This window comes from Triplophysa rosa, unplaced genomic scaffold, assembly GCF_024868665.1.
Source record: "Triplophysa rosa unplaced genomic scaffold, Trosa_1v2 scaffold229_ERROPOS85089, whole genome shotgun sequence".
In the NCBI taxonomy this organism is placed as follows: domain Eukaryota; kingdom Metazoa; phylum Chordata; class Actinopteri; order Cypriniformes; family Nemacheilidae; genus Triplophysa; species Triplophysa rosa.
This window is the reverse complement of record NW_026634245.1, coordinates 58,944-85,089: the sequence shown is the minus strand read 5'-3', so window position 1 is coordinate 85,089 and position 26,146 is coordinate 58,944. Positions and strand designations below refer to the sequence as shown.

Below are 26,146 nucleotides of genomic sequence, written 5' to 3'. Positions count from 1 at the left end.
ATTTTTACACTGACAATGCGTTGTCCCTGTCAAATTGAAAAAGAAAATGCAATTGGTGATTTGACATTTCATTTTCACTAAAATCTCGAGGCAAGACTGCCAATTTGAAAATGAAAAGGCAAATGTGAAAAATAAATTGTAAAAACATTTTTTACAAAGGTTTTATTAATGTTCACGCAATAATACTGACACAATTCAAATTAAAATGTAAACTTTGATGTTCATTTTATTTTATTTTCACTTCTCTTTTATTTCATTTTCGTTTTCATTTTCGTTTTCATTTTCATTTTCTTTTTCACAGTCATGCAAATTACATGTTAATTAGTGGGTGTGGACGAGCGTCTGCATTACTGGGAACGCCCACAAAAAACGTCATATCCGTTTATTCGAACGAACGTGTGTAGACCTTGTCAGGCGCTTGGCCTTAGCGCTTTGTAATGATGACGATGACTGTGCCTGGTGCAATACCGAAAATTGTTGTGTGGTGTAGGCTACTGCATCTCTGATAAGTTAACAGACGAACAAACTAAAGCATTGGAGAGCCCGTATCTCTAGCGTGCCCTGAAACATGCCGGAGCGCGATTGTCCCCATTCCGCCGCTGACCTGCTCTTACACTGTACATTACCATCCGCACCCGAGCACGCTATCATCATTACACTGTGACTGCTTTTAAGAAAACATAAACAAAGCGATATTTCTCAGCACAAAAGAATCCATCGTAATGTTCGGTTTGAGGTTGATAAGATGTGTTTAACCTCACGCGCGCTGTGCGCAGACCAATTCGCTTATAGTATCACTAGAGCGGCTCGTATGTGTTTAAATCAGCCCCGCGTACTTCATTCATTATGATTATGAGCCAATCGTTATACAAAGTGCTGCACTATTAATTGATTCGAATGTTTTTTTTTGTCCCACGGCGCGGTGACACAGGCCTGCACTTATACTTGTTGTAGGTATTAGATGTTTTTTGGTATGACAGCTGAACTTCAAGGAATTTAAACAGGCGCATCATTTAAAACATGCATTCATAACATAGTGCAGCACTTTGTATAACGATTGGCTCATAATCATAATGAATGAAGTACGCGGGGCTGATTTAAACACATATGAGCCGCTCTTGTGATACCATAAGCGAATTGGTCTGCGCACAGCGCGCGTGAGGTTAAACATCTTATCAACCTCAAACCGAACATTACGATGGATTCTATTGTGCTGAGAAAGATCGCTTTGTTTATGTTTTCTTAAAAGCAGTCACAGTGTAATGATGATAGCGTGCTCGGGTGCGGATGGTAATGTACAGTGTAAGAGCAGGTCAGCGGCGAAGTGGGGACAATCGCGCTCCGGCATGTTTCAGGGCAAGCTAGAGATACGGGCTCTCCAATGCTTTAGTTTGTTCGTCTGTTAACTTTTCAGAGATGCAGAACACCACACAACAACTTTCGGTATTGCACCAGGCACAGTCATCGTCATCATTACAAAGCGCTAAGGCCAAGCGCCTGACAATGTCTACACACGTTCGTTCGAATAAACGGATATGACGTTTTTGTGGGCGTTCCCAGCAATGCAGACTCTCGTCCACACCCACTAATTAACATGTAATTTGCATGACTGTGAACAAGAAAACGAAAATGAAAACGAAAATGAAATAAAAGAGAAGAGAAAATAAAATAAAATGAAAATCAAAGTTTACATTTTAATTTGAATTGTGTCAGTATTATTGCGTGAACATTAATAAAACCTTTGTAAAAAATGTTTTTACAATTTATTTTTCACATTTGCCTTTTCATTTTCAAATTGGCAGTCTTGCCTCGAGATTTTAGTGAAAATGAAATGTCAAATCACCAATTGCATTTTCTTTTTCAATTTGACAGGGACAACGCATTGTCAGTGTAAAAATGAAAATGAAAATAAAATAATTTCATTTTATTTTTCATTTTGGCACATATTGTGCACGCAGTTGTGTATAATGAAATTGCTAATCTGGTTTTCATTTTCATTTTCATCGTTTAATTTATTTATTTAAATTTGGCAGGATTTGCCTCCCATAAATTACAATATGTAATAGTACAAAATTGCACAATGCAAATAACCAAAACAACAACAAAAAAACACATCAGTTACACAGTACATCTAAAACATTAAGAATTTTATCAGTAGCCGAGATGTCTTAACAGCTTTGCTATTGTTGCGTAATAATATTAAAGAATCAACAAATTCTTTATATCTGTGGAAAACAATCTACATTTGGTACAATTGACAAAAAATTGCTTTATGTATATGGTATTTTCCAAGTAGAATAAGAATTTTAAGAATGTGATCTATTTCCAAAGAACCAGTATCACAATCCAAAAACAAGACCATTTTGTCAGTTATATTAATAAACTTATAAAATGTCTTAAAAATCAACAAAGAGATATGTTTACGTATATGTCTGACATCCACGACACTCCTCCCATCCGTTCTGGCCATGGTTTCCGCCAGCAAAGGGGCGGGATTTAATGTTCTGCGTTTCCTGTTTAAAAATTGATGGTGGAGTGTTACTTTGTCACATTGAACAGTAAATCATTGACAGCACACGCTGAAGAGTGCAGAAGGTCAGTGAAATAATTGTGCATAATTATGAAGGTTGTCTTCCGTTATCTTCGTGTTGGCTGTCCTTGTAAATCGACTGTAAAGGAAATTTTATTTTTTTTAGCATAAGCTAATACTGGCTAATTTACGCTAGTCACGTAGAAAACGCAGGCATTTCTCCTGTCCTAAATCATATATGTGAATCACAGTTCTGTAAATCACGTGTGCTCCTTGTATTGTCATACATTAAAATTATTGATTTTTTTCTTATTACAACTTGTTTAAATGCTATTGTTCTTAACTGAACATATCCACGTTTTAACAACTATGAAAAACCCTCAGTTTTCAGCTGACATCTTGTGCATATGACAAATAAACTTGAAACTATACCTGCAATATATTTTGCACCAGTCCGACGTCAGTGGTTTAGCATATATAATACGTTAAATATTTTAGAGTTTTTATAACCATGCCAAGGTTTTGTATCATGTATTGGTGTGTTTATGATTCTTGCCAGTGTGGTAATGGCTGAAAAGGCTGGCCCCTTTGTCATTCTGAATCATAATGTATGGGGCAACTCTTCACATCACCCGGGGTCTGACCAGGATTGTCATCATCATGTTAACTTGGATCACCAACCTGTAGCTGATGAGTCAGACAGGTAATGTATAAAATAATTTCATCTTTTACTCCAGAATGTACTGTAATTTGTTATAACTGCCTTTTCTTAGACAGAATATATATGGATTACAATGCCACCACTCCAGTCGATCCAGATGTTGTTAGGGCTGTCACTGAAACTTTAACTGATGCGTGGGGAAATCCCAGCAGTAATTACTTGCCAGGTACAGTATGTAAATTTTTGTGACATACAGCTATCATCAAATCATACAGTCTTAATACAAACTCACATTGTTTGTCAATAATCATAGGTCTGAAAGCAAGAGACACTGTTTACCATTGCAGAGACACTGTTGCAAGGATGGTCGGTGGCAAAGCATCAGACATTATATTTACATCAGGAGGAACTGAGGTGAGGGTAGAAAACACAGAAAATGTTTAACTGTCCCCAGGCCCGGCGCCAGGATGGTGTAACTGATAGGCACCACTATTGTGACTGATTTCCTGCTTCTTTTCATTTATTTATGCACATATTTATTATTACTGCTAACTATATTATTGCCTGTCTGATATGCATTCGGCTTTGAATATTAAATTGACTAACAATCTTAATAAGCCTAATAATCATAGATTATTATATGCTGTTTTTGTTGCTGTTACTTAGGTCATTTATTAAAACATGCAAACAAATATTGCATCCAGTATTTATGCTTTTCATGATATTTAATTAAAAGGGATATTGTCTTTTTAATTGCATTTTATATTCCTTAATGCCTTATTTTACTCAAAAATAAAATTGTTAATTTACTCACCCCCAGTACTACTATTTTTCAAGAAGATATTTATGAAGATATTTGGTTGAATTGTTGAAAATCAAATTAATAAAAGTAAAAAACACTAATACATTCAGCACAAAAGTAATCCTTGTGATGTTAAACTGGCGTCTTATAAAGCAAATCAATTGACTGTGCAAGAAACTGAACGCTATTATCATAGATATGGCTATTATCACACCTTCGGGTGAATTCCAATTGCATTCATGTGCCCCACACACTTCGAAGGGCAGATCTATGAAGGTAAAATCATGCCTAAAAGGTTTGCATGCGCAGGATAACATTTGTAAAAGCGTACGTGACATTGCCAGCATAAAATAAATTTGCATTCGCAAAAAAGTTTTGTAAAGGTGTAAATCAAGCTGCAAGCGAAAGAAAACAAGTTTTGTAACATTGTATCATTTTTCGTAAGCGTAATTCATGTGTTGTGAAACGGCAACTTCATATTACATCAAATAATTATGATCTGTATTCTTCTGACCTCCGTTTTTTCCACGCTTACACTTTTGACACGTTTTTTTGCGCTGAAATACGGCCAAAAACATAGTGAGTCTGTAAACAGAGGTGTGCAAACACAATGGTGTTATGAACTGCAAAATGGATTCATCGCGCAGAACCTGTCTTTGTGTGTGTAAAATAAATCTGTTGCAAACGTCTTGCCTACGCAGGCGAAAACGGTTTCTTGCAATAACCCGATGTGTACGGCTCCCTCTCGCTTGCGCTTACACTTTTGGCACGATTCTCTCACTAATTTGGGTTTGCAAGCGTGGGGGGGGGGCGGGGCTACCTTCTTGTGACCAGTCAAATGAGGTTCCTGATGACTCATCGTTTTCTCTTATCTGATTGGTTCAATAACGCGCCAGTCAAGCAGACATCATACACTTTAATGCCTGCACCCAGACGATCATAGATATCTCATTTGTACACGATTCTTTAAACAGTAACCTGACTGAAATGTGTTGAATTACTACTATATACCCTTACGAAAATTAAAAAATAATTGTTTAACCACAGTAAAACTGGGTTTGCCAATGGTAATCCTAACACCATGGTTGCTACTACAAAAACATGGTTAATTTCATAAGGATAGAAATTCTGTACATCGTGAAAATGTGCTTAAACCATTGAACTGATGCTACAATCTATAATTAAAACTGTTAATTCCAAATGTATGAGAATTTACACTGTAATTTGAATTGTCTCTTAAGGATTTGATGATGGATGCTGTATATAGGCTTAATTTGCGACTGTCCCACCTGCTTAGTCCACAACCAATTGATTAAGACTTATTGGAGTTTAGGTTTTCCCAGGATTTAGCATACTATGCATATTAGCAATGCACATTTGATAAATTTCCTGCATAAATAGTTTAAAAATATTAAAACGTGTTGAGAACTTGAGTCACCCAAATCTCAGCCATTTGCAGTAAATTATGGCTTCTGGTATTGTTAGGAAGAAGCACTGCATAAACGCGAGACCTAGAAACTTGGTATTAACTGTTTTAATTGTAGATTGTATAATTATAGTTCATAGTTTAAGCAGATTTACATGATGTATAGAATTTATAGCACTGATAATTCAATACATTTTAAACAAGATTTTCTTTCCAAGACATCAGCTAAATTCAGTATCAACACATGTCAATCAGCTAAATGATTAAAGAATCGTATATATTAAGTATTAGATATCTATGATCGCCTGGGTGCATGCATTAAAGTGTCTGATGTCTGCTTGACTGGCGCGTTATTGAACCAATCAGATAAGAGAAAACGATGAGTCATCAGGAACCTCATTTGATTGGTCACAAGAAGGTACCCCCCCCACTCACGCTTGCAAACTCAAAGTAGTGAGAGAATCCTCGTGCCAAAAGTGTAAGCGCAAGCGAGACGGAACCGTACACATTGGATTATTGCAAGAAACAGTTTTTGCCTGCGTAGGCAAGATGTTTGCAACAGATTTATTTTACATACACAAAGACAGGTTCTGCGCGATGAATCCGTTTTGCAGTTCATAACACCATTGTGTTTGCACACCCCTGTTTACAGACTCGCAATGCTTTTGGCCGTATTTCAGCGCAAAAAACTGTCATGGCTGACGTGGAAAGAACCCAATTGCAGGCAGGCAGTGACAATGAAGGGGTTTTAACAGATTTATTAATACAAACAATGAACAGAAACAAAACACCCACGAGGGGGTAACAAGGACACGACTAAGGTATAAAAACTGAAAACAAAACACTTCCCTCGATGGGGCAAAAACAACAGGACAAAATAACTAAAATATGACACGACACAACATCTAATAACAGGCAGGGTACAAGTACAATAAACCACTATACAAAGGCACAGCGAACACTCACTTTGATAGGACTGGCACGAACGGACACACATACAATCCACGAGCAACTAGACAAAGAAACAAGAGGGTATATATAGGAAAGACAAACGAGAGATAATGACACAGGGCATGAGAGGGTAATGGAACACGGCCGGGAAGTAATACGGGAAATGAGAGGGGCGGGGCCAATGACAAGACACTGGAGAGAACGCATATTATTGTCAAAAGGACAATAACATGTTTCTCTCCACACATAACCAAAGACTTTGTCATGGCTCTGCTACAGGACCAAGAAAAACATGACTAAATGAAGCAGAGCCATGACAAAAAACGTGTCAAAAGTGTAAGCGTGGAAAAAACGGAGGTCAGAAGAATACAGATCATAATTATTTGACGTAATATGAAGTTGCCGGTTCACAACACATGAATTACGCTTACGAAAAATGATACAATGCTGCGAAACTTGTTTTCTTTCGCTTGTAGAATGATTTACACCTTTACAAAACTTTTTTGCGAATGCAAATTTATTTTATGCTTGCAATGTCACATTGCACATCATGTCACACGCTTTTACAAATGTTATCCTGCGCATGCAAATCTTTTAGGCATGAATTTACCTTCATACAGATCCTTTTAAGTGCAAGTTTTGGAGGGAGAAGAACAGCAGTTTTCGTAAATATAGCTGTTTACATCATACATAATTAATGCAGTTCCCTTATCTGAGACAACAGTTCACGTGGTGTAGTACCCTTCCTGTAGTTATTTTATTTAACTCGACCTATCGCATGTGCAAAGCGACTGCCTGGCTGTGGATTGACGATTGTAATGTTGTAATTAACATCAAGTCCTTGAACAGGCCGATCAAATCGCTTTATAAAACGTCAATCGTTATAAGGCGTGGTAATTACTTTGTATTGAATGTAGCAGCGTTTTGGACTTTTAAAGATGTGGCGTCTCAGGACGTGCATTGCTTAAAGCACACCATTCTTAAAGTCCTCCACTTATTTGAAATGCTAAGGCGGGCCGCTAGTTGACTAGCCCTGCTGTATATACTGAATTAGGTTTATTAAAACATCTCCAAATATCACTGTACAGTATGTATAGGCGTATGCACACCTTACAATTTCCAACAGTTAAAGGATGTTAACAGTGAAGTATTTTAACTGCAGAACAATATATTGAGCAATTGCATATCTTTACTGTTGTCCACTTATTAGCCAATATTTTATGCATTGGGTCAAGGATAGTTTTGTCAAAGGTTGCAAGTTCGATTCCCCAGGATGGCAGGTTTCCTAGATTTACGTTTTTTTATACTGACTGTATTCCTATGGTTAGAGAGCCAGACTTAAAACTCAAAGGTTGCAAGTTTGATTCCCAGGCTGGCAGGTTTCCAAGGCTTTATTAGGTGACCCCATTGGCATAAGGCATACTGTTCACATATTACAATTCTTGTTATAACTTTAAATCCATTTACATAAAAAAATACATTAAAAAAACTTAGACTTAGGGTTTGTCATACTGACTGTATTCCGTAAAAAGGTCTTTCTGATCCTCAGCCTCCTCCTACAGTTTAGTATTGAAAGGCCTTTCTGCAAATTACACTTAGCCTTTTAGGATAGGCCTTTTCCACCTCTTTTAACATTTGGAAAGCCATGGCCTTTTAGCTAACAAAGTAAAAAAATGAAAATGAATATATTTGAAATGAATTCATTTAAAAGGGATATATTACATGACATTTTGGACATGCAACTGTGGGCCTAACATTTCATACTCTACCTCTGACACAGCAGACCTTTATCCTCTAATGCAAATGAATTATCATGGTTCCCTTTCTGTCGGTCTCTCGACGTTGTGTCGAACCGACAGATGGGGTTCGTCCCTGAGAACCAATCGCTTCTGACTTCTTAGAAAAGGCCAATGAAAATTGGCGAATGAAATTTGCATGCCAGACTCCGCCCCCGGATATCCAGGTATAAAAGGGAGACGGTGTGCCTCATTCATTCACCTTTTGTTCTTTGGAGCCTTCGCTCATGATCAACAGACTTCGCTACAAGACTGCCGGATCTACGACGTGGTGCAGCGGACTGTCCCTTCCTGCAGCGACTTCCCCTGGGCGTCTCGCCGGTTCCAGAAGTGTTCGAGTTTTTTCTCTAAAAGAGCAAATTTCTCCAGCGTGGCATGTCCCGCTGTTCTCGTGGGTGCAACACACTCATCGAGGAGGGGGACGGACACGATATCTGCTTCCAATACGCTGGGGCAGATATTGTGGATACGTCCTGCCCGCACTGCGGGCGGCTGACGATTCAGACGTTGCGTCACGGGTGGTTGTGTTCCCACGGGACTCAGCCACCACCTTGTCTGCTTCCCGTTCCGTGACGGCAGGACTACGGCCCTGCCGCCCGCTACGGCGAGCAGCGAGGGTGATATGAGGATTACTGTGAGCGCTAATCCGTCAGCCACTGGCTCGTGGACCGTTCGCACCTCGTCTTGCTCGTCTGACCGTTCCCCATGAGACGGTCCGCCGTCTTATTCCTCAATCACGTATCGTAATCACGATGTCTGTTGCAGCATCAGAGGGTGACTTACTGACATCAGACTCTGACGATTCCTTGAAGCTCCCTCCCTCAGGGGGTCGAGATCAGGAAGAAGCGGACGTTAAAATGTCAGCCATGCTTTCCCAGGCCGCCGGCATTGGGTTGCGGTGCACCGCACTGCCTCTCCCAACGCTCGCGGCTGGATACATGGTACATCGGGCTTGAGAGCGGCTCCAAGCCGCACTCGCCCCCAGTGCCATGTTCCCCCGGAAGTGCATGAGGAACCTAGTACGACCTGGAACGCCCCCTTCGGCGCGTACACGTCAACTAGTTCCATCACCCTTTCTTCCCTCGATGGTGGGGCAGCTAGAGGATACGTCGATGTTCCCCAGGGGCTCGACCTAGACTCCCGTCCAAAGCACGTAGGCTTTTCGGCATCTGAGGTGTCGAGAGCTTACTCTGCTGCGGGCTGTCCCCTCTCTCCACACTATGGCCTTCCTTCAGGCCAATGCGCAGAGAGAGCTCCACGAGGGTAAGACCGACCCAGCGCTTATGCAGGAACTGTGTCTGTCCCCCGAATAATACTACAAAATAACAAAATAGCCAAATCTCAGAGAAAAAATCTAATCGTGATTAAACCTGAGGACAATGTAATAAACGACCAAAACAGACTCATAAAGTTCGGCCTACTTAATATTAGATCACTAAATTCAAAAGCAGTTATTGTAAATGAAATGATCACAGACAACAGTTTTGATATACTTTGCCTTACCGAAACCTGGCTTAAACCAAATGATTATTACGGTCTAAATGAGTGTTCCCCACCAAGCTACTGTTATATGCATGAGCCACGTCCGGTTGGTCGAGGTGGCGGTGTCGCAACAATCTTTAGAGACTTTCTTACTGTAATTCAGAGAACGGAGCATAAATTTAAATCATTTGAAGTGCTTGCGTTGAACATAATTGTTCCAATTGACAGTAAAAAATCATTGCTTTCTTGTACGTTGGCTACTGTGTATAGACCCCCTGGTCCCTACACTGATTTTCTGAAAGAGTTTGCGGACTTCCTATCGGACCTATTGGTTAACGGTGATAAAGGAGACTTTAATATCCACGTAGATAGTGCTAACGATGCATTAGCAGTGGCGTTTACAGAGCTATTACACTCTTTTGGAGTAACACAACACATCAATGGACCCACTCATCGATTTAATCATACCCTAGACTTGATTATATCTCACGGAGCCGATCTAACCAATATAGATATTATACCTCAAAGCGACGATGTCACTGATCACTATCTTATAACATGTACACTGTGCACTGCAGAAATCAGCCGTTTAACTCGTTATCGACAGGGTAGAACAATTACCTCGACTACTAAAGATAGTTTCGCAAAGAGCTTGCCAGATCTGACTCCTTTAATAACCATACCAATAAATACAGAATCGCTCTATGTCATGACCAGCAAATTGGGTACTATTTTCTCTAATACATTAGAAGCTGTCGCACCTATGAAGTCAAAAAAGATTAATGAGAAAAACGCAGCACCATTGTACAATAGCACCACTCGCGCCCTTAAAAGAGAAACACATAAACTGGAGCGCAAATGGAAACAAACCCAATTAGAGGTCTTTAAAATTGCGTGGAAAGAGAGTGCAAACTGTTATAAAAAGGCACTAAAAGCAGCAAAGGCTGAGCACCTCCATAACCTCATAGAAACTAACAAAAACAATCCAAGGTTTTTATTTAGTACAGTTGCTAAACTAACAAATAAACAGACTTCACCTGACCTGGGTATTCCGCCGCACCTTGGTAGCAATGATTTCATGAATTTTTTTACAGAGAAAATCGAAAACATACGAGACAAAATAGTAAAAACTCAACCTCCAAGTCTGTCCTATAAATTAGTACCAACCATCGCCCCAAAAGAAAGGCTACAGTGTTTTTCACCTATAAAACAGGAAGATTTAATTAAACTTATTGCAACATCTAAACCTACAACTTGCTTATTAGACCCCATACCAACTAAATTATTAAAAGAGTTATTACCCGTTGCAATTGAGCCCATTTATAACATTATCAACTCATCAATTAATCTAGGCCATGTCCCAGGAGCCTTTAAACTGGCCGTCATTAAGCCTCTTATCAAGAAACCAAACTTAGACCCCAATGAACTAGGAAACTATAGACCGATTTCAAATCTCCCTTACCTGTCTAAAATACTAGAAAAAGTAGTGTCCACTCAGTTGTGCTCTTTCTTACAAAATAATGACATACACGAAAAATTCCAGTCAGGCTTTAGACCGCATCATAGTACTGAAACTGCGCTCGTTAAAATTACAAACGACCTGTTTATAGCATCAGATAAAGGTAACATCTCACTCCTAGTCCTGCTTGACCTTAGTGCTGCGTTCGATACTGTAGACCATAAAATACGTCTAGATCGCTTACACAATTATACCGGTATTCAGGGACAGGCACTACAATGGTTCAGATCTTACTTATCAGACAGACATCAATTTGTCCATTTAAATGGGGAATCATCAAATCTAACGCAAGTAAATTATGGATTACCTCAGGGATCGGTTTTAGGACCCTTGCTATTCTCCATATCCATGCTGCCCCCTTGGAAACAGTATTAGAAAACATGGAATTAGCTTCCACTGTTATGCAGATGATACTCAGCTATATATCTCATCAAGACCAGATGATTCCTTCCAACTATCCAAATTGGCAGAGTGCATCGACGATATAAAGCATTGGATGACTTGTAATTTCCTTCTTTTAAATTCTAATAAAACAGAAATATTACTTATCGGACCAAAGACACGTGAGCAGAATATTTCGGATTATGACCTGCAAATTGAAGGCTGCACTCTTACTCCAACAAATTCAGTTAAAGACCTTGGCGTTATATTAGACAGCAAACTGTCATTTAAAAATCACATCTCAAATGTCACAAAAACAACCTTCTTCCACCTTAGAAATGTTGCCAAATTGCGAAATATTGTATGTGTGGCTGACGCAGAGAAGCTTATTCATGCATTTGTGACCTCAAGACTTGACTACTGTAATGCACTGCTTAGTGGTTGTCCTGCAGCATCAATAAACAAACTACAGTTAGTTCAGAATGCATCTGCCAGAATTCTAACCAGGTCCAGAAAATATGATCACATAACCCCAATGTTATCAACCCTTCACTGGTTACCCATTAAGTATCATATTGACTTTAAAGTTCTTTTAATTACTTATAAAGCCTTAAACGGTTTAGCCCCTACCTACATAACAGAGCTTCTACCACACTACAACCCATCACGCTCTCTAAGATCTCAAAACTCCAGACTTTTGATAACACCTAGAATAACTAAATCCACCTAAGGGGGTAGAGCTTTCTCATACGTAGCACCTAAACTCTGGAATAGCCTCCCCGATACTATTCGAGGGTCAGACACACTCTCCCAATTTAAATCTAGATTAAAGACACATCTTTTCAACCAAGCATTCACTAATACATAGCTAATAAACAGCAGCTACGCTAATTATTCTCTTTCTGCCCTCGCCTCGGGATGCCCATCCCGAGGTAGGGAGAGATTCCGGGATTCCCTTTTTCTTGGATTCCCAAGAAAAAGGCGACCATCTGGTCGGCCCAGCTCAGAAAATTCCATCCCCAACCGAGAGCAAAGACGGACTACCTGTCACATAAATGCTAAATTTACAATACTTGGTATTTAATGCTAAACTTACATCACATGACAAGACCCCAGGCAAGATGGGAAGACCCCAGGGATTTCGAGAATACCTTCGGGCCCGACCCCAGCCATTCCATTGCTGGTGGTCGATTCGGGACGGTTCCTGCCCCGTCCCAACAGCCCATTTCTAAAAGTTTTCTCCCTCTCTGGGCGTTTATCACAGCCGCTCTCACCCTCTACACGACGGTGTTTGGCAACTCGACGTTGCGGCAAGACCCAATGTCGAGGATAATCATCAGCCTAAGCACTCTCATTCGATGGTGCGTTGTGCTACATCATCGCCAGGCAGGTAAAACTGCAGAGCCGATCTCCTCTCCGGGGGTCCCCCCCACGGCGAGGGATCCGTACTGCCAGCCATCGAACCACCCCCGGGAGGTCGATGAAGCAGAACGTACCCCTAGCCTCCCTGTCGGTCCCTGGGAGCCTGACAAGAGCTTCCCAAACCGTCACGGTGACTACGGGATACGGTCCGTCTCGGCTACGCGATCCAACTCCCCGGACGCCCGCCCAAGTTTCGGGGCATCCTCTTAACCTCAGCAGAGGCAAGGATGCCCCGTGCTTCGGGCCGAGGTCGCCACCCCTCTGGTGAGGAAGCGATCGTGCTCGTCCCTCTAGCCGAGATGTTCAACGGGTTTTACAGCCCGTACTTCATCGTCCCCAAAAGAGCGGGGGTCGCTAGATCTGCGTACCCTGAACAGGCACCTACTCAAGCTGCCGTTCAGGATGCTCACGCAGAAGCGCATCCTGGCATCTATCAGATGTCAAGATGGATTCATGGCAATCGACCTGAAGGACGCTTACTCTCATGTCTCCATTCTCCCTCGTCATCGCCCGTTCCTACGGTTCGCTTTCGAGGGTCAGGCATATTAGTACAGAGTCCTCCCCTTCGGTCTGTCCCTGTCCCCACGAGTCTTCACGAAGATCGTGGAAGCCGCCCTCACTCCCCTCAGGGAGAGAGGTGTGCGGGTACTAAACTATCTCGACGACTGGCTCTTTTGACACACTCGTGAGATCTGTTATGTACACACAGGGACCTAGTGCTTCGGCACCTAGATCGATTGGGACCACAGGTCAACCGAAAAAGAGCAAGCTCTCCTCTGTGCAGAGCATCCTCTTTTTTGGTATGGAACTCAACTCTGTCTCCATTACAGCGCGACTGCGCTCAGTCAGTGTTGAACTGCCTGGAATATTTCAAGCAGTCAGCAGGAAGAGGCTCCTGGGGACATGGCATTCTCGACGGTGGTGATACCCCTCAGGTTGATGCACATGAGACCGCTCCAACACTGGCTACAGAGTCGAGTTCCCTGGAGAGCGTGGCACACCGGCAGAAGGCAGATGGTGATTACGCTTTTCTGCCGACGCACCCTAACCCCTTGGTCTTCAATGACCTTTCTACGGACGGGGGTCCCTCTTGGGCAGGTCGAGACGCGTCAGGGTTGACAGACGCCTCCCTGCAGGGTTGGGGTGCCGTGTGCAACGGGCACGCAGTGTCGGGGCGATGGACGGGCCCCCGCCTGCGCAGGCATATCAACTGCCTAGAGTTGTGGAATGTGCTACCCGCACTGAAGGGGTTACAACCTCTCGTGCAGAACAAGCACGTGCTGGTCCAGTCGGACAGCACAACTGCCATAGCATATTTAACCGTCAGGGTAGCGTTCGCTTACATGAGCTAACACGACTCGCCCGACACCTCCTCCTGTGGAGTCCGCAGGTGAGCAGATCCCTGCGAGCCACACATATCCCAGGCGACCTGAACCTGACAGCCGATGTGCTCTCTCGTCAATTGACACCTCGCGGAGAGTGGCGAGTCCACCCCTGCACAGCCAGCTCATTGGGTACAGTCCGGGCGGGCTCAGGTAGACCCCTTCGCCTCCCTGGACACCACCCATTGCCCGCTAAGGTACTTCCTGCCCGAGGCCCCCCTCGGCACGGATGCTCTAGCGCACAGCTGGCCGGGGGACAAGCGGAAGTACGTCTTCCCCCCAGTGAGCCTCATTGCACAGACCCTGTGCAAGGTCAGGGAAGAGGAGCATCAAGTGTACTAGTTGCGCCATACTGGCCCAACCGGACTTGGTTCTCGGCGCTAATGCTCTTGACGACAGCTCCCCCCTTGCCGATTCCCCTGACGAAGGACCTGCTTTCCCAGGGGAAGGGCACGTTATGGCATCACGGGCTAGACCTCTGGAACCTCCATGTCTGGCCCCGGGACGGAAGGAGATCCTGAGTGGCCTACCCCCTGCGGCGGTTAAGACCACTACTCAGGCTAGGGCCCTGGCCACTAGGCGACTATACGCCTATAGTGGTGCCTCTTCTCATCCTGGTGCTCTTCTCGAAGAGAAGACCCACGGAGTTGCTTGATCAAGTGGGTGCGGTCCTTCCAGAGACTCGAGAATAATCTCTCCCCTTCCACACTGAACGTGTATGTAGCCGCTGTTGCCACTCATCACGACCCAGTTGCTGGTAGTCTCTAGGACAGCGCAACCTGATCATTTGGTTCCTAAGGGGCGCGGGAAGGCTATCCCCTCACCCATGCTCCGTACCCTCTTACGACCTTGATGCGGTCCTGGAGCCCATCGGAGATGCCGCTCTTTCTCACTTCACGATGAAGACGGCTCTCGGGAGGACGCTCAAGAGGGTAGCGGACCTACAATCATTCTCCGTGTCCACAGATTGCCTAGAACTCGGGCCCGGTGATTCTCACGCTATCCTGAGACCCCGGCCCGGCTACGTGCCCAAAGTTCCCACCACTCCCCCAAGACACCAAGTGGTGAACTTACAGGTGCTCCCCGGGGGCACCGGGGAGGAAGACCCAACCCCATCCGTGTTGTGTCCAGTACACGCATTGCGCCTCTGCTTGGACCGCACGCAGAGCCGCAGACGCTCTGAGCAGCTCTTTGTCTGTTTTGGAGATCAGCAGGGAGGGCTGTCTCAAACAGAGATTGGCGCACTGGATCATGGACGCCGTCACTATGGCATACCTGTCCTAAGATCGCCTACGCCCACTGGGTGAGAGTTCTCTCCACATGGAGTACAGCCTCCTCGTGGGCACTGGCTCGAAGCGCCTCTCTGGCAGACATCTGCAGAGCTGCGGGTTGGGCTACACCCATCACCTTCGCAAGGTCCTACAGCCTCCGCGTAAAACCGGTTTCGGCTCGAGTCTTGCGGGCATCAGGCAAGACTGGCGGCCGGTAGGGTGTACGCCTATGACAGTTCCTTCCCCCCTTTTTCCTAAGGGGGTCAGCGTACTAACTAGCCTCCCTTCTTCCCCCACTGGGTGAAGAACAGGCACTCCATCCATCACTAGCAAGCACCTCCTGCGGGCGGGCTGGGCAGAGCAGCCCTGCCCCTTAGGCCGGGTATCTCCGGAGTTATTCGCAACATAGCTCTAACCGGACCTACACTGCGTTCCAAATTATTATGCAAATTGGATTTAAGTGTCGTAAACATTTAATTTTATATTGTTCAATTAAACTTATGGATGGTATTGTGTCTCAGTGCTCTTTGGATCACTGAAATCAATCTCAGACACCTGTGATAAGTAGTTTGCCAGGTGAGCCCAATTAAAGGAAAACTACTTAAGAAGGACGTTCCACATTATTAAGCAGGCCACAGGTTTCAAGCAATATGGGAAAGAAAAAGGATCTGTCTGCTGCCGAAAAGCGTCAAATAGTGCAATGTCTTGGACAAGGTATGAAAACATTAGATATTTCACGAAAACTTAAGCGAGATCATCGTACTGTGAAGAGATTTGTGGCTGATTCAGAGCACAGAAGGGTTCGTGCAGATAAAGGCAGAATGAGGAAGGTTTCTTCCAGACAAATTCATCGGATTAAGAGAGCAGCTGCAAAAATGCCATTGCAAAGCAGCAAACAGGTATTTGAAGCTGCTGGTGCCTCGGGAGTCCCGAAAACCTCAAGGTGTAGGATCCTCCAGATGCTTGCAGTTGTGCATAAACCTACTATTCGGCCACCCCTAACCAATGCTCACAAGCAGAAACGGTTGCAGTGGGCCCACACATACATGAAGACTAATTTTCAAACAGTCTTGTTTACTGATGAGTGCCGTGCAACCCTGGATGGTCCAGATGGATGGAGTAGTGGATGGTTGGTGGATGGCCACCATGTCCCAACAAGGCTGCGACGTCAGCAAGGAGGTGGCGGAGTCATGTTTTGGGCTGGAATCATGGGGAGACAGCTGGTGGGCCCCTTTAGGGTCCCTGAAGGTGTGAAAATGAACTCTGCAAGGTATGTAGAGTTTCTGACTGAGCACTTTCTTCCATGGTACAAAAAGAAGAACCATGCCTTCCGTAGCAAAATCATCTTCATGCATGACAATGCACCATCTCATGCTGCAAAGAATACCTCTGTGTCATTGGCTGCTATGGGCATAAAAGGAGAGAAACTCATGGTGTGGCCACCATCCTCCCCTGACCTCAACCCTATTGAGAACCTTTGGAGCATCCTCAAGCGAAAGATCTATGATGGTGGGAGGCAGTTAGCATCAAAACAGCAGCTCTGGGAGGCTATTCTGACATCCTGCAAAGAAATTCAATCAGAAACTATCCAAAAACTCACAAGTTCAATGGATGCAAGAATTGTGAAGGTGATATCAAAGAAGGGGTCCTATGTTAACATGTAACTTGCCCTGTTAGGATGTTTTTGATTGAAATAGCTTTTGATTTCAGTAAATATGACCTCCTAATGCTGCAAATTCAACAAATGACCATTTTCAGTTTTTTACAACCTATGAAATGTTTTCAAACTCTGTTGTGCATAATAATTTGGAACAGTGCATTTTGAGTTTTTCATTTTTTAAATAAATACTGTTGTCAGTGGGAGGTTTGTTCAATAAAATTCCAAATGTACCCTAACTGTTGATTACTTGAAAATTATACTGACTGTCATTTGCATCGACAAATTAGGAAAACCAGAGAAAGATATCATTTGCATAATAATTTGGAACGCAGTGTAGTGCTACCAGACGTTGCAACCCCCCAGTTGGGCGGTTCCGTCTGATGTATCCTCATGCTGGTTCCCACCTTGGTAACCCATGACCTCCTTAGGTGGACCTCCACCTCGCGGTTAAATCATTCAGTCCGCACTTCTTCCCATGAGCTCTCCCCTATCGGTGAGACCATGTTGGTATCTCCACTAGACTCCTCCCTGCGGTAGGAAGTGGTCTCTGTAGCGCATCCCACAATTGAGGAAGTAGCGCTTACTCAGTGGCCTTACGGTACCGGGCGGCTTCTCGCTGTTAGAGAAACAAGGCCTCCGCCTGTGAGGCCGAAGGCAGGGGCCTTCCCACCTTTCAAGAAAGCTCTGGGACCCCCTACCTACCCACTGGTAGGTTACAATTTCGCGGTAGCGCTCACGGCTGACACGCCCAGGCCAGTCACCGTCGTTTCGCTAGAGATTGTGACAGGGCACAGTGTTATGGTTTTCACTAGGAACCCCATCTGTCGGTTCGACACAACGTCGAGAGACCGACAGAAAGGGAATGTCTCGGTTACGGATGTAACCTCGGTTCCCTGATGGAGGGAACGAGACGTTGTGTTCTCCTTGCCACAACACGTGCTGTCCACTGCAGCAGTCATGAGAGGTCTCAGGCTCCTCAGAACTAAGGCGAATGAATGAGGCACGCCGTCTCCCTTTTATACACGGATATCCGGGGGCGGAGTCTGGCATGCAAATTTCATTCGCCAATTTTCATTGGCCCTTTCTAAGAAGTCGAAAGCGATTGGTTCTCAGGGACGAACCCCATCTGTCGGTTCGACACAACGAATTTAATCAGATTGTGCAATCTGAATGTAGTGTTTACATGAAAGGTAAATTAAGTGATCTGATTGATGTGCATGTTTACATGACAAGCTTCAAATCCGATATAATCCGCTGACATGCGCACACTGATACCCACTAAAACAGTGTTTTAAAGCACATGTTGTGTATATTTTATTTTACAAACGGCACGAAAAAAAATGACAATTTATGAAGCCAGAGTGTCTCCTGCCAATGAAGCACGAGCACATGCGATGCGGTTTACCATGGTAAACCATGAAAAAACTACCAAGACCCACCAGAGCGTCTGCAGGCAAACAATAATTAGAATAAATGTTTAGCAACAGCTAATACCGCACTTTAGAAGTGATAATATGCGGATTCATATATCAGCATTAACGGCAGAGACGGGCGGCGGTGGACGCGGGTATCATTATAATATTCACACAAATGGCTACTCAAACAATGTTGTAAGCACAGATGTATTTATTTTATGTCACAGACACCAGCATAATAATGTACAATTCATAAACGCAAAATAATGTCTACATATCAATGAAGCAAGGTTGTTACAGCGACTTACCATGGTAAAAAAACAGTTAATCCTTCCAAAGCACATGCAAGTAAACGATGAATAAAATAAATGTTCGGTAGCCTACTATGAATATAAAAATGAAATGTTATGATTAGATATTTTAGCCTACAGTATGTTTGTACATCTGCAAATGTATCGTGTTTAAAAAGGAACTCAGAAATTGCGGTTAAAAACTCACTCCAGGGAAACAGTTAAGACATTTTAAATGCATAGAAACATTCATGTTCATTTAGAGATGACAAGCATATGGAAATTTGTACCGCTTTGTCAGATTTATGGTTTTTGGTTTCTTTAGCAACAGCTGCTCCGTTCCGTGCGTCATACGCCCTACGAGCCAGCGTCGTCTTTGCACATGCGCACAACTTCCTACTTTGGTTTTTAATCTGATCAAGTGCTTACATGTCCTATCAAGCGGATTACAAACGGCATAAACCACCCCTTACAATACGACTGAAATTTCAATCGGTTTGGGCATTGTTAATCTGATTGACGTGTTTATATGGAGCGTTTTCATTCGGATTGGATTTTTAATCGGCTTACACTGGTCCATGTAAACGCAGCTATTGTCTCTCAAAATCCTGTGGGAAACACTGTGGAGCATGAATAGTTGTGTTGAAACACTGATGCAAATGTCCCCTGTTTTTTTATTTGCGTCATCTCTCATTTTTTCCTTGACCTTCAGGCCAATAATTTGGTGTTTCACACAGCAGTGGAGCATTTCGGGAAATGTATGAATTCTTCAGAGGGAAACGCATACATCCAGAAGCTGAATGGAAGAGGGTCCCTCCCCCATATAATCACTTCGAATGTGGAGCATGACTCCATCAAAGTCACAGCGGAATACTTGTTAAAAGATGGCAAAGCAGGTTAGCTTTCTTACAAAACTATAATGTAGAGACATTGTTCTCCTACGGTTTTGTCTTTATAAATAATGCTTGATTTTAATTCCCTACTTTTCTTTTTGTCTGATATAATCCAGGATTTTGCAATTAACATTGTGTTACACAAAATGCCCTTTTCATTTTCCTTTTCCTTTTCTACTTTTGCTAAAACAAAGAAAAAAAAATGTTGTGGTGTAGTTGGACCTGACTTTGACTTGATTGGATTCTTGTTGTAGATGTCACGTTTGTGCCCATTTCCAAGGTGACTGCACGGGTGGAGGTAGAGGATGTCATTGCAGCGCTTCGTCCCACCACATGCTTGGTGTCAGTTATGCTGGCCAACAATGAGACAGGCATCATTATGGTAAGCGTGTTGCCTGTCATTGTTCAGATCTATGTAAAAAGTAATGTATAATTATGACATTTTAATATATAAAATTATATGCTTTTTAAAATTATTTTTCGTTGCCACATTCAAATTAAGATGATAAAATATACAGTTAGTAAATATTAGTAAGTTACTATTTAAACAAGTGAAGAATTAATTTACAAAAACAGATAACTCAATTTTTTATTCTCAAAATTCATGTTTTTTATTCTGCATTCTAATAATATCAATCAAACAGTTTGTTTTTTATTGTTTTTATTAAGTAACAATAACTTAAAATAATTGTGATTTTTGAAATATTTTTAAAAAGGAGTTATCTTTTGCAAATAAACTATACTACGTTCACATATATATATATCTATATATATATATAATATACTAGTATATACATATATGTATATATATTAATATATATAGTAATATAGGGCTGTGTATTGGCAAGTGCCTCCCGATACGATACATATCACGATAGATGGGTCACGATACAATATATTGCTATGATTTCGATACGATACACACATTTGCGATATATTGCAATACTTTAAATAGAAAATGTAAAAAGTAGAGCTAGAAATACAACATGCTGTGCACCACCGGGGGTTTTCTGTAAGGATAAGTGTAAAAACATCCCTTACCTCTGCAGAGTGGCCATGATGTGCGATGCATGGACCTTTAGATCAGAGGTTTGGTTCTCAAACTGTGGATTGCGCCCCTCAAGTGGGTAGCACAGGGGAATAAGGTGGCTCACGCAAGTCACTTGGCTGTTGTGTGCATTACAGTTAAAACACTGAACATGGGCAGTATAAAACCCCTGGTTCATCCGTGCTGTAAATGCGCTGGTGTCACATCCGTGAAAGCACAATAAATGTCTTGTTACTTTTCTTAATAAACTTTTGTCTAATGCACTGCAGTAGCCAAGTGACTTGTGTCATGACTTGCGAAGCCTACAAACAGCATTATTTATATAACTCATTACTCCATACTTATTTTGAAAACCAAAGCACACCCACACATCAGTCTGAGAGCTAAGCGTTCTTATATTTTTCGCCATGCTCGCTTCCACTTACTTTTGGCCGTATGTATATGACATGATTTAAAAAAATTATCGATAGTAGAGGTATCACTATCAAAACACTATCGAAAAAAAAATATTGCGATAGTTACATGTATCAATATTTTTGCACAGCCCTAATATATATATATATATACAGGTGCTGGTCATATAATTAGAATATCATCAAAAAGTTGATTTATTTCACTAATTCCATTCAAAAAGTGAAACTTGTATATTATATTCATTCATTACACACAGACTGATATATTTCAAATGTTTATTTCTTTTAATTTGATGATTATAACTGACAACTAATGAAAATCCCAAATTCAGTATCTCAGAAAATTAGAATATTACTTAAGACCAATACAAAGAAAGGATTTTTAGAAATCTTGGCCAACTGAAAAGTATGAACATGAAAAGTATGAGCATGTACAGCACTCAATACTTAGTTGGGGCTCCTTTTGCCTGAATTACTGCAGCAATGCGGCGTGGCATGGAGTCGATCAGTCTGTGGCACTGCTCAGGTGTTATGAGAGCCAGGTTGCTCTGATAGTGGCCTTCAGCTCTTCTGCATTGTTGGGTCTGGCATATCGCATCTTCCTCTTCACAATACCCATAGATTTCTATGGGGTTAAGGTCAGGCGAGTTTGCTGGCCAATTAAGAACAGGGATAACCATGGTCCTTAAACCAGGTACTGGTAGCTTTGGCACTGTGTGCAGGTGCCAAGTCCTGTTGGAAAATGAAATCTGCATCTCCATAAAGTTGGTCAGCAGCAGGATGATTCTAATTATATGACCAGCACCTGTAGTTTATATATATATATATATATATATATATAAAGTATATATATATACAGCAGGTATATATATATCCTGCAGCAGCAGGATATTCTAATTATATGACCAGCACCTGTATATATATATAAAGTATATGTTCAGCTAATTGTAAGCATTTTGTCTCATAAACAGTTAGCACATAGTCTTCATGGTTAAGCTCATTGTCATGAAATCTTTCTAAAATGTTTACGTTTCAAGGCAGACTGCCGGTGTTACAGCCATTTTAGGATTGTTATGAGTTGGTCTTAGTGATTTAAGAGTCCTCTTCACTACTCCTAACTTCTCACAGGTTGAGGAGCTAGTTTGAGCGTTAAACCGCTTTGTGAAATACTCTTAGCACAAACATTTAGGAGTCCTAAAATTAGGACTGACACGCCTGTTATTTAAATCGGCAAATTAGGAGCTACTTTTAGCCTTAAGATGTTTTGTGAATACGGACCCAGTTTTCTTACTAGGATTTAGCATGAACTGCCAGGTAAAAGATCTTTTTTCAACAGCCAATTAAAGACATTTGTCTGAGGGTTAAGGAGGTAAACAAACAGAGGTCTCTGTCAACTCCCAGAATCCTCCTGCACACTGATGCAGCCCAGGCTATTGGAAAGATACGAGTGAATGCACAAGATCTGGGAGTAGACTACATTACCATTGTAGGGCACAAGGTAAGTAACAAGAGATGCTGTTGACAGGGCTTGACATTAAGCATTGTCACGTGGTTGTCCTTCGGACAAGTAAATTTGTCATTCACTTGTCCAAGTACAAAAATTACTTGTCCAAAGATGATATTTCATTTGAATTATAATATAATATAATCAATATAATTGTTTCGGATCTAGATTAGTCAAGTTTGCTTCTAACCATTTTAACTAGTGTCCGCTTTGGCCGCCTGAATTTGGTTATAGACCTACTCTCCGTGACTGCTATAAAACAAAGGCAAGCAGTAATTATTATTAGTGTTAAGGCTGTAAGTTAACTTTTTTGCACATAGCACTGGTGCTAGAGAGGTTTAAAGTTTGGTAGCACAGGCAGAAATGTGCAAGTGCAGATCATTATGAATAGGCAGATAACTGACAAAATATATTAATGTTACATACAGATGGATAAATTAGGGCCATATCATTTTTAGATTACCTAAATTTGTTTTAATATTTCTAAGTTCTGTGTTTTTTCCCTTTTAACTATACAATAGTGGTATATTTGTCCACATAAATTAGTAGTAAACTGGTAAACTGCAGTAAAATTCTTACTATATTGTTTTTGAACTTTACTATAGTATACAGTGTTTATCAATTTACTACAAGGGCACTTCAATTTTCAATAGCAAATACTATAGTACGCTACTGTATTTTTTGTCTGAGTGTTCAATTTAACGGGACTTTTATTTTGACGGGTCTTCGGGAAGACGCTTGTTTGCAGATAGCTTCACGCAAACAGTAAAACGATCGTAAAATAAACTCTCAGAGCAACTCAGGAGATGAAGTTCATGTGTTCATATCCTCATACAGTGCAGATGCAGATAAATCCTTGACTATCACTCGTGTTGTATGTTAAACTGTGCACATAATTCACTCAGACACGCAGAACAGCCAGACGACATTTAAATAACAGGATTCTGTGTCCGCATGGACTCAGTGCGGTGCGCATTGATTATTGTCACACACAAACAAACACAACCACGTAGCTCTGAGCTCTGTCTGAGGCACATATTCGTATTATTCTACATATATGTCGCACTGTTTTTTTTTTTTTCAAGTTACTTGTCCGGTCGGGCAAGTAAAATTCTCTCTCACTTGCCCATACAAAACATTCACTTGTCCCGGACAAGCGTTAATGTCGAGCCCTGCTGTTGATATATTATCTCTCTCCGAGCAAAGCAAATTAGAGATCACTATTCTGTCGATCATGCGTTCCAGTTTTATGGCCCTCGAATCGGGGCTTTGTTTGTGAATGATCCTGGAACCAAAACCCCAGTGTACCCTCTGCTTTTTGGAGGAGGACAAGAGCGCAATTTCAGACCAGGGTATGATATGGTTTATTGTGTATGGTTTAATGCATAGGTGATTAGTTATTAGTTATTATACAGTTTATTACTGACTTAAATTAATATTGTTATCTCTGTTTCTCAGAACTGAAAACACAGCAATGATAGCTGGTCTTGGAAAGGTAAAACCCGTCATATTACTGTCAGTATAAGTAAATCACTATCATCTAGTGTGTCATCTACTGTACGTTGCCAGTCAAAAGGCTGGACACACTTGACAGAAAATATTTGGATTATCCTAAAGTCATTTCATGTCAAGGCATATGCTTAACTATTTAAAATTGGTTTGGTGGACAAATGAAATAACTTCGTAATATGTGCTTATGTATAAGACTTTTGATGTGTCAGTTGGACCAGATAGTGGGAATTGAATCTATTAAGCACCCAGTATACATGAGAACTCTATTAGTACAGTATAAATGTTGGTTGTGAGAATAAAATGGTGCAGTTCTGTTATTTATCCAAGAAGTGAACAAAAATGTTAAACTAAACTAAAGTTTATAAATTTAGATTTTCTATTTTTTTAGTAACTATATAATTTCCCAATCCAGTCGTATTTCGTTCAAAAGTTTACACTCAAGGTCAGTGCGTGATGCAATCGGAGCGGGATAGCTAATGCCATTGCATAATGTAAGCTAGCGTAATGACGCAACCAGTCCCACACGCGAGCCAATGCCATATCAATGTCGAAGCTGACGTTCCAATTTTTTTATTCTGTTACTGTGTGCAGTCCAGATCAGAGTTTTTTGGCGGACGGAGATGGGGATCACTTTTGGATCTGTTCTTCGGCCTCGGAACGCTTGAAATAATAGCTTGTTTTGAATAAATGGCATCTGTACAAAATACAAATGTACTGTATGTTGATCATTCATTTGTTGTCGCTATACTTAAAGTGATTTAATTTACTCACCCTCTTATCATTTCAAAGACTTCTGCACAAAACAAAAGAAGATATTTTGAAGAAGGTTGTTAACTGGCCCCCATTCACTTGCATTGGTTTTGTGTCCATACTGTACAATAGAAGCTAATGGGGGCCAGTGCTGTTCAGTTACCAACTTTCTTCAAAATATCTTCTTTTGTGTTCAGCGGATGAAAGAAAGTCATAAAGGTTTGAAATGACAAGAGGGTGAGTACATGATGACAGAAAGTTCATTCTTGGGTGAACTATCCATTTAACAGCAGTATGAACTAACATCGATATCTATGGATTTTTGAGGTATTTATTTAACTAACCTAGTTATAGGCGCATCACAAAACATAAAAAATATCATGGATAGGGGTGTAACAATACTTCGCATTACGATATTTCGCGATGCAAAAAATGTCACGATGCGCATCGAAGAGAGATGGGGATACTTTACGATATGATGATTAATTCTATTCGTTCAGCGGTCAAGACGCTACCTACTCTGCGCCAGCGCGTCACATGTGCTTATCTCACATATGCTGTAGAGAGAGAAGCACAAGACACAATCTGTGTCTCCAAGTGGTTTACAAAGCGTCATAATTTCCTTCACAATCACACAGCAAACTTGAAGCCTGACTGCAGGCGAGTCACCCCGAAACTCATTAACGTTACAAAGGCAGCACAAACGTTTTTAAATGACAATGTTAATTTATCCGCTTACGTGAGCTGCTGCATAACGTGCAGGGTTCGTACGGGTGCTTTAAATCCTGTAAAATGATTGAATTTGAATATAGTCATTTTAAGGTTAGAAAAGTGATTGGATTTGGGATCAAGTGCTTAAAACTGCCTAAAACTTTAATTTCGTTGCTTTCATAATAATTCGCAATTTTACGGAGAATTTTTCTTTTGAAATAAAATATACATTTTGCACATAACGAAAATACGAAAAAAATCGCCGCGTGGCTATAATGTTATCTGCCAGTCTTTTGGATGTGCGCCCTCTGGTGGAGCAGAGTAGGA

At 41.7% G+C, this 26,146-nt stretch overlaps 1 protein-coding gene across 3 annotated transcripts in view; it reads left to right on the top strand.

The window, feature by feature from the left end:
- Positions 1–2,487: 2,487 nt before the first annotated feature.
- Positions 2,488–26,146, top strand: part of scly (selenocysteine lyase) — a 61,094-nt gene continuing 37,435 nt past the window's right edge. For 2 of the 3 annotated variants that reach the window (XM_057327408.1, XM_057327409.1), the window contains exons 1-9: positions 2,488–2,595; positions 3,090–3,233; positions 3,308–3,417; positions 3,505–3,605; positions 19,701–19,884; positions 20,136–20,263; positions 22,679–22,840; positions 24,092–24,198; positions 24,305–24,341. In XM_057327408.1, coding sequence (XP_057183391.1) covers positions 2,528–2,595; positions 3,090–3,233; positions 3,308–3,417; positions 3,505–3,605; positions 19,701–19,884; positions 20,136–20,263; positions 22,679–22,840; positions 24,092–24,198; positions 24,305–24,341 — 1,041 coding nt within the window. In that variant the 5' untranslated portion in view covers positions 2,488–2,527. Of the gene's footprint in view, positions 2,596–3,089; positions 3,234–3,303; positions 3,418–3,504; positions 3,606–19,700; positions 19,885–20,135; positions 20,264–22,678; positions 22,841–24,091; positions 24,199–24,304; positions 24,342–26,146 lie in introns of those variants that run through there. The other variant, XM_057327410.1, reaches the window with a different exon arrangement.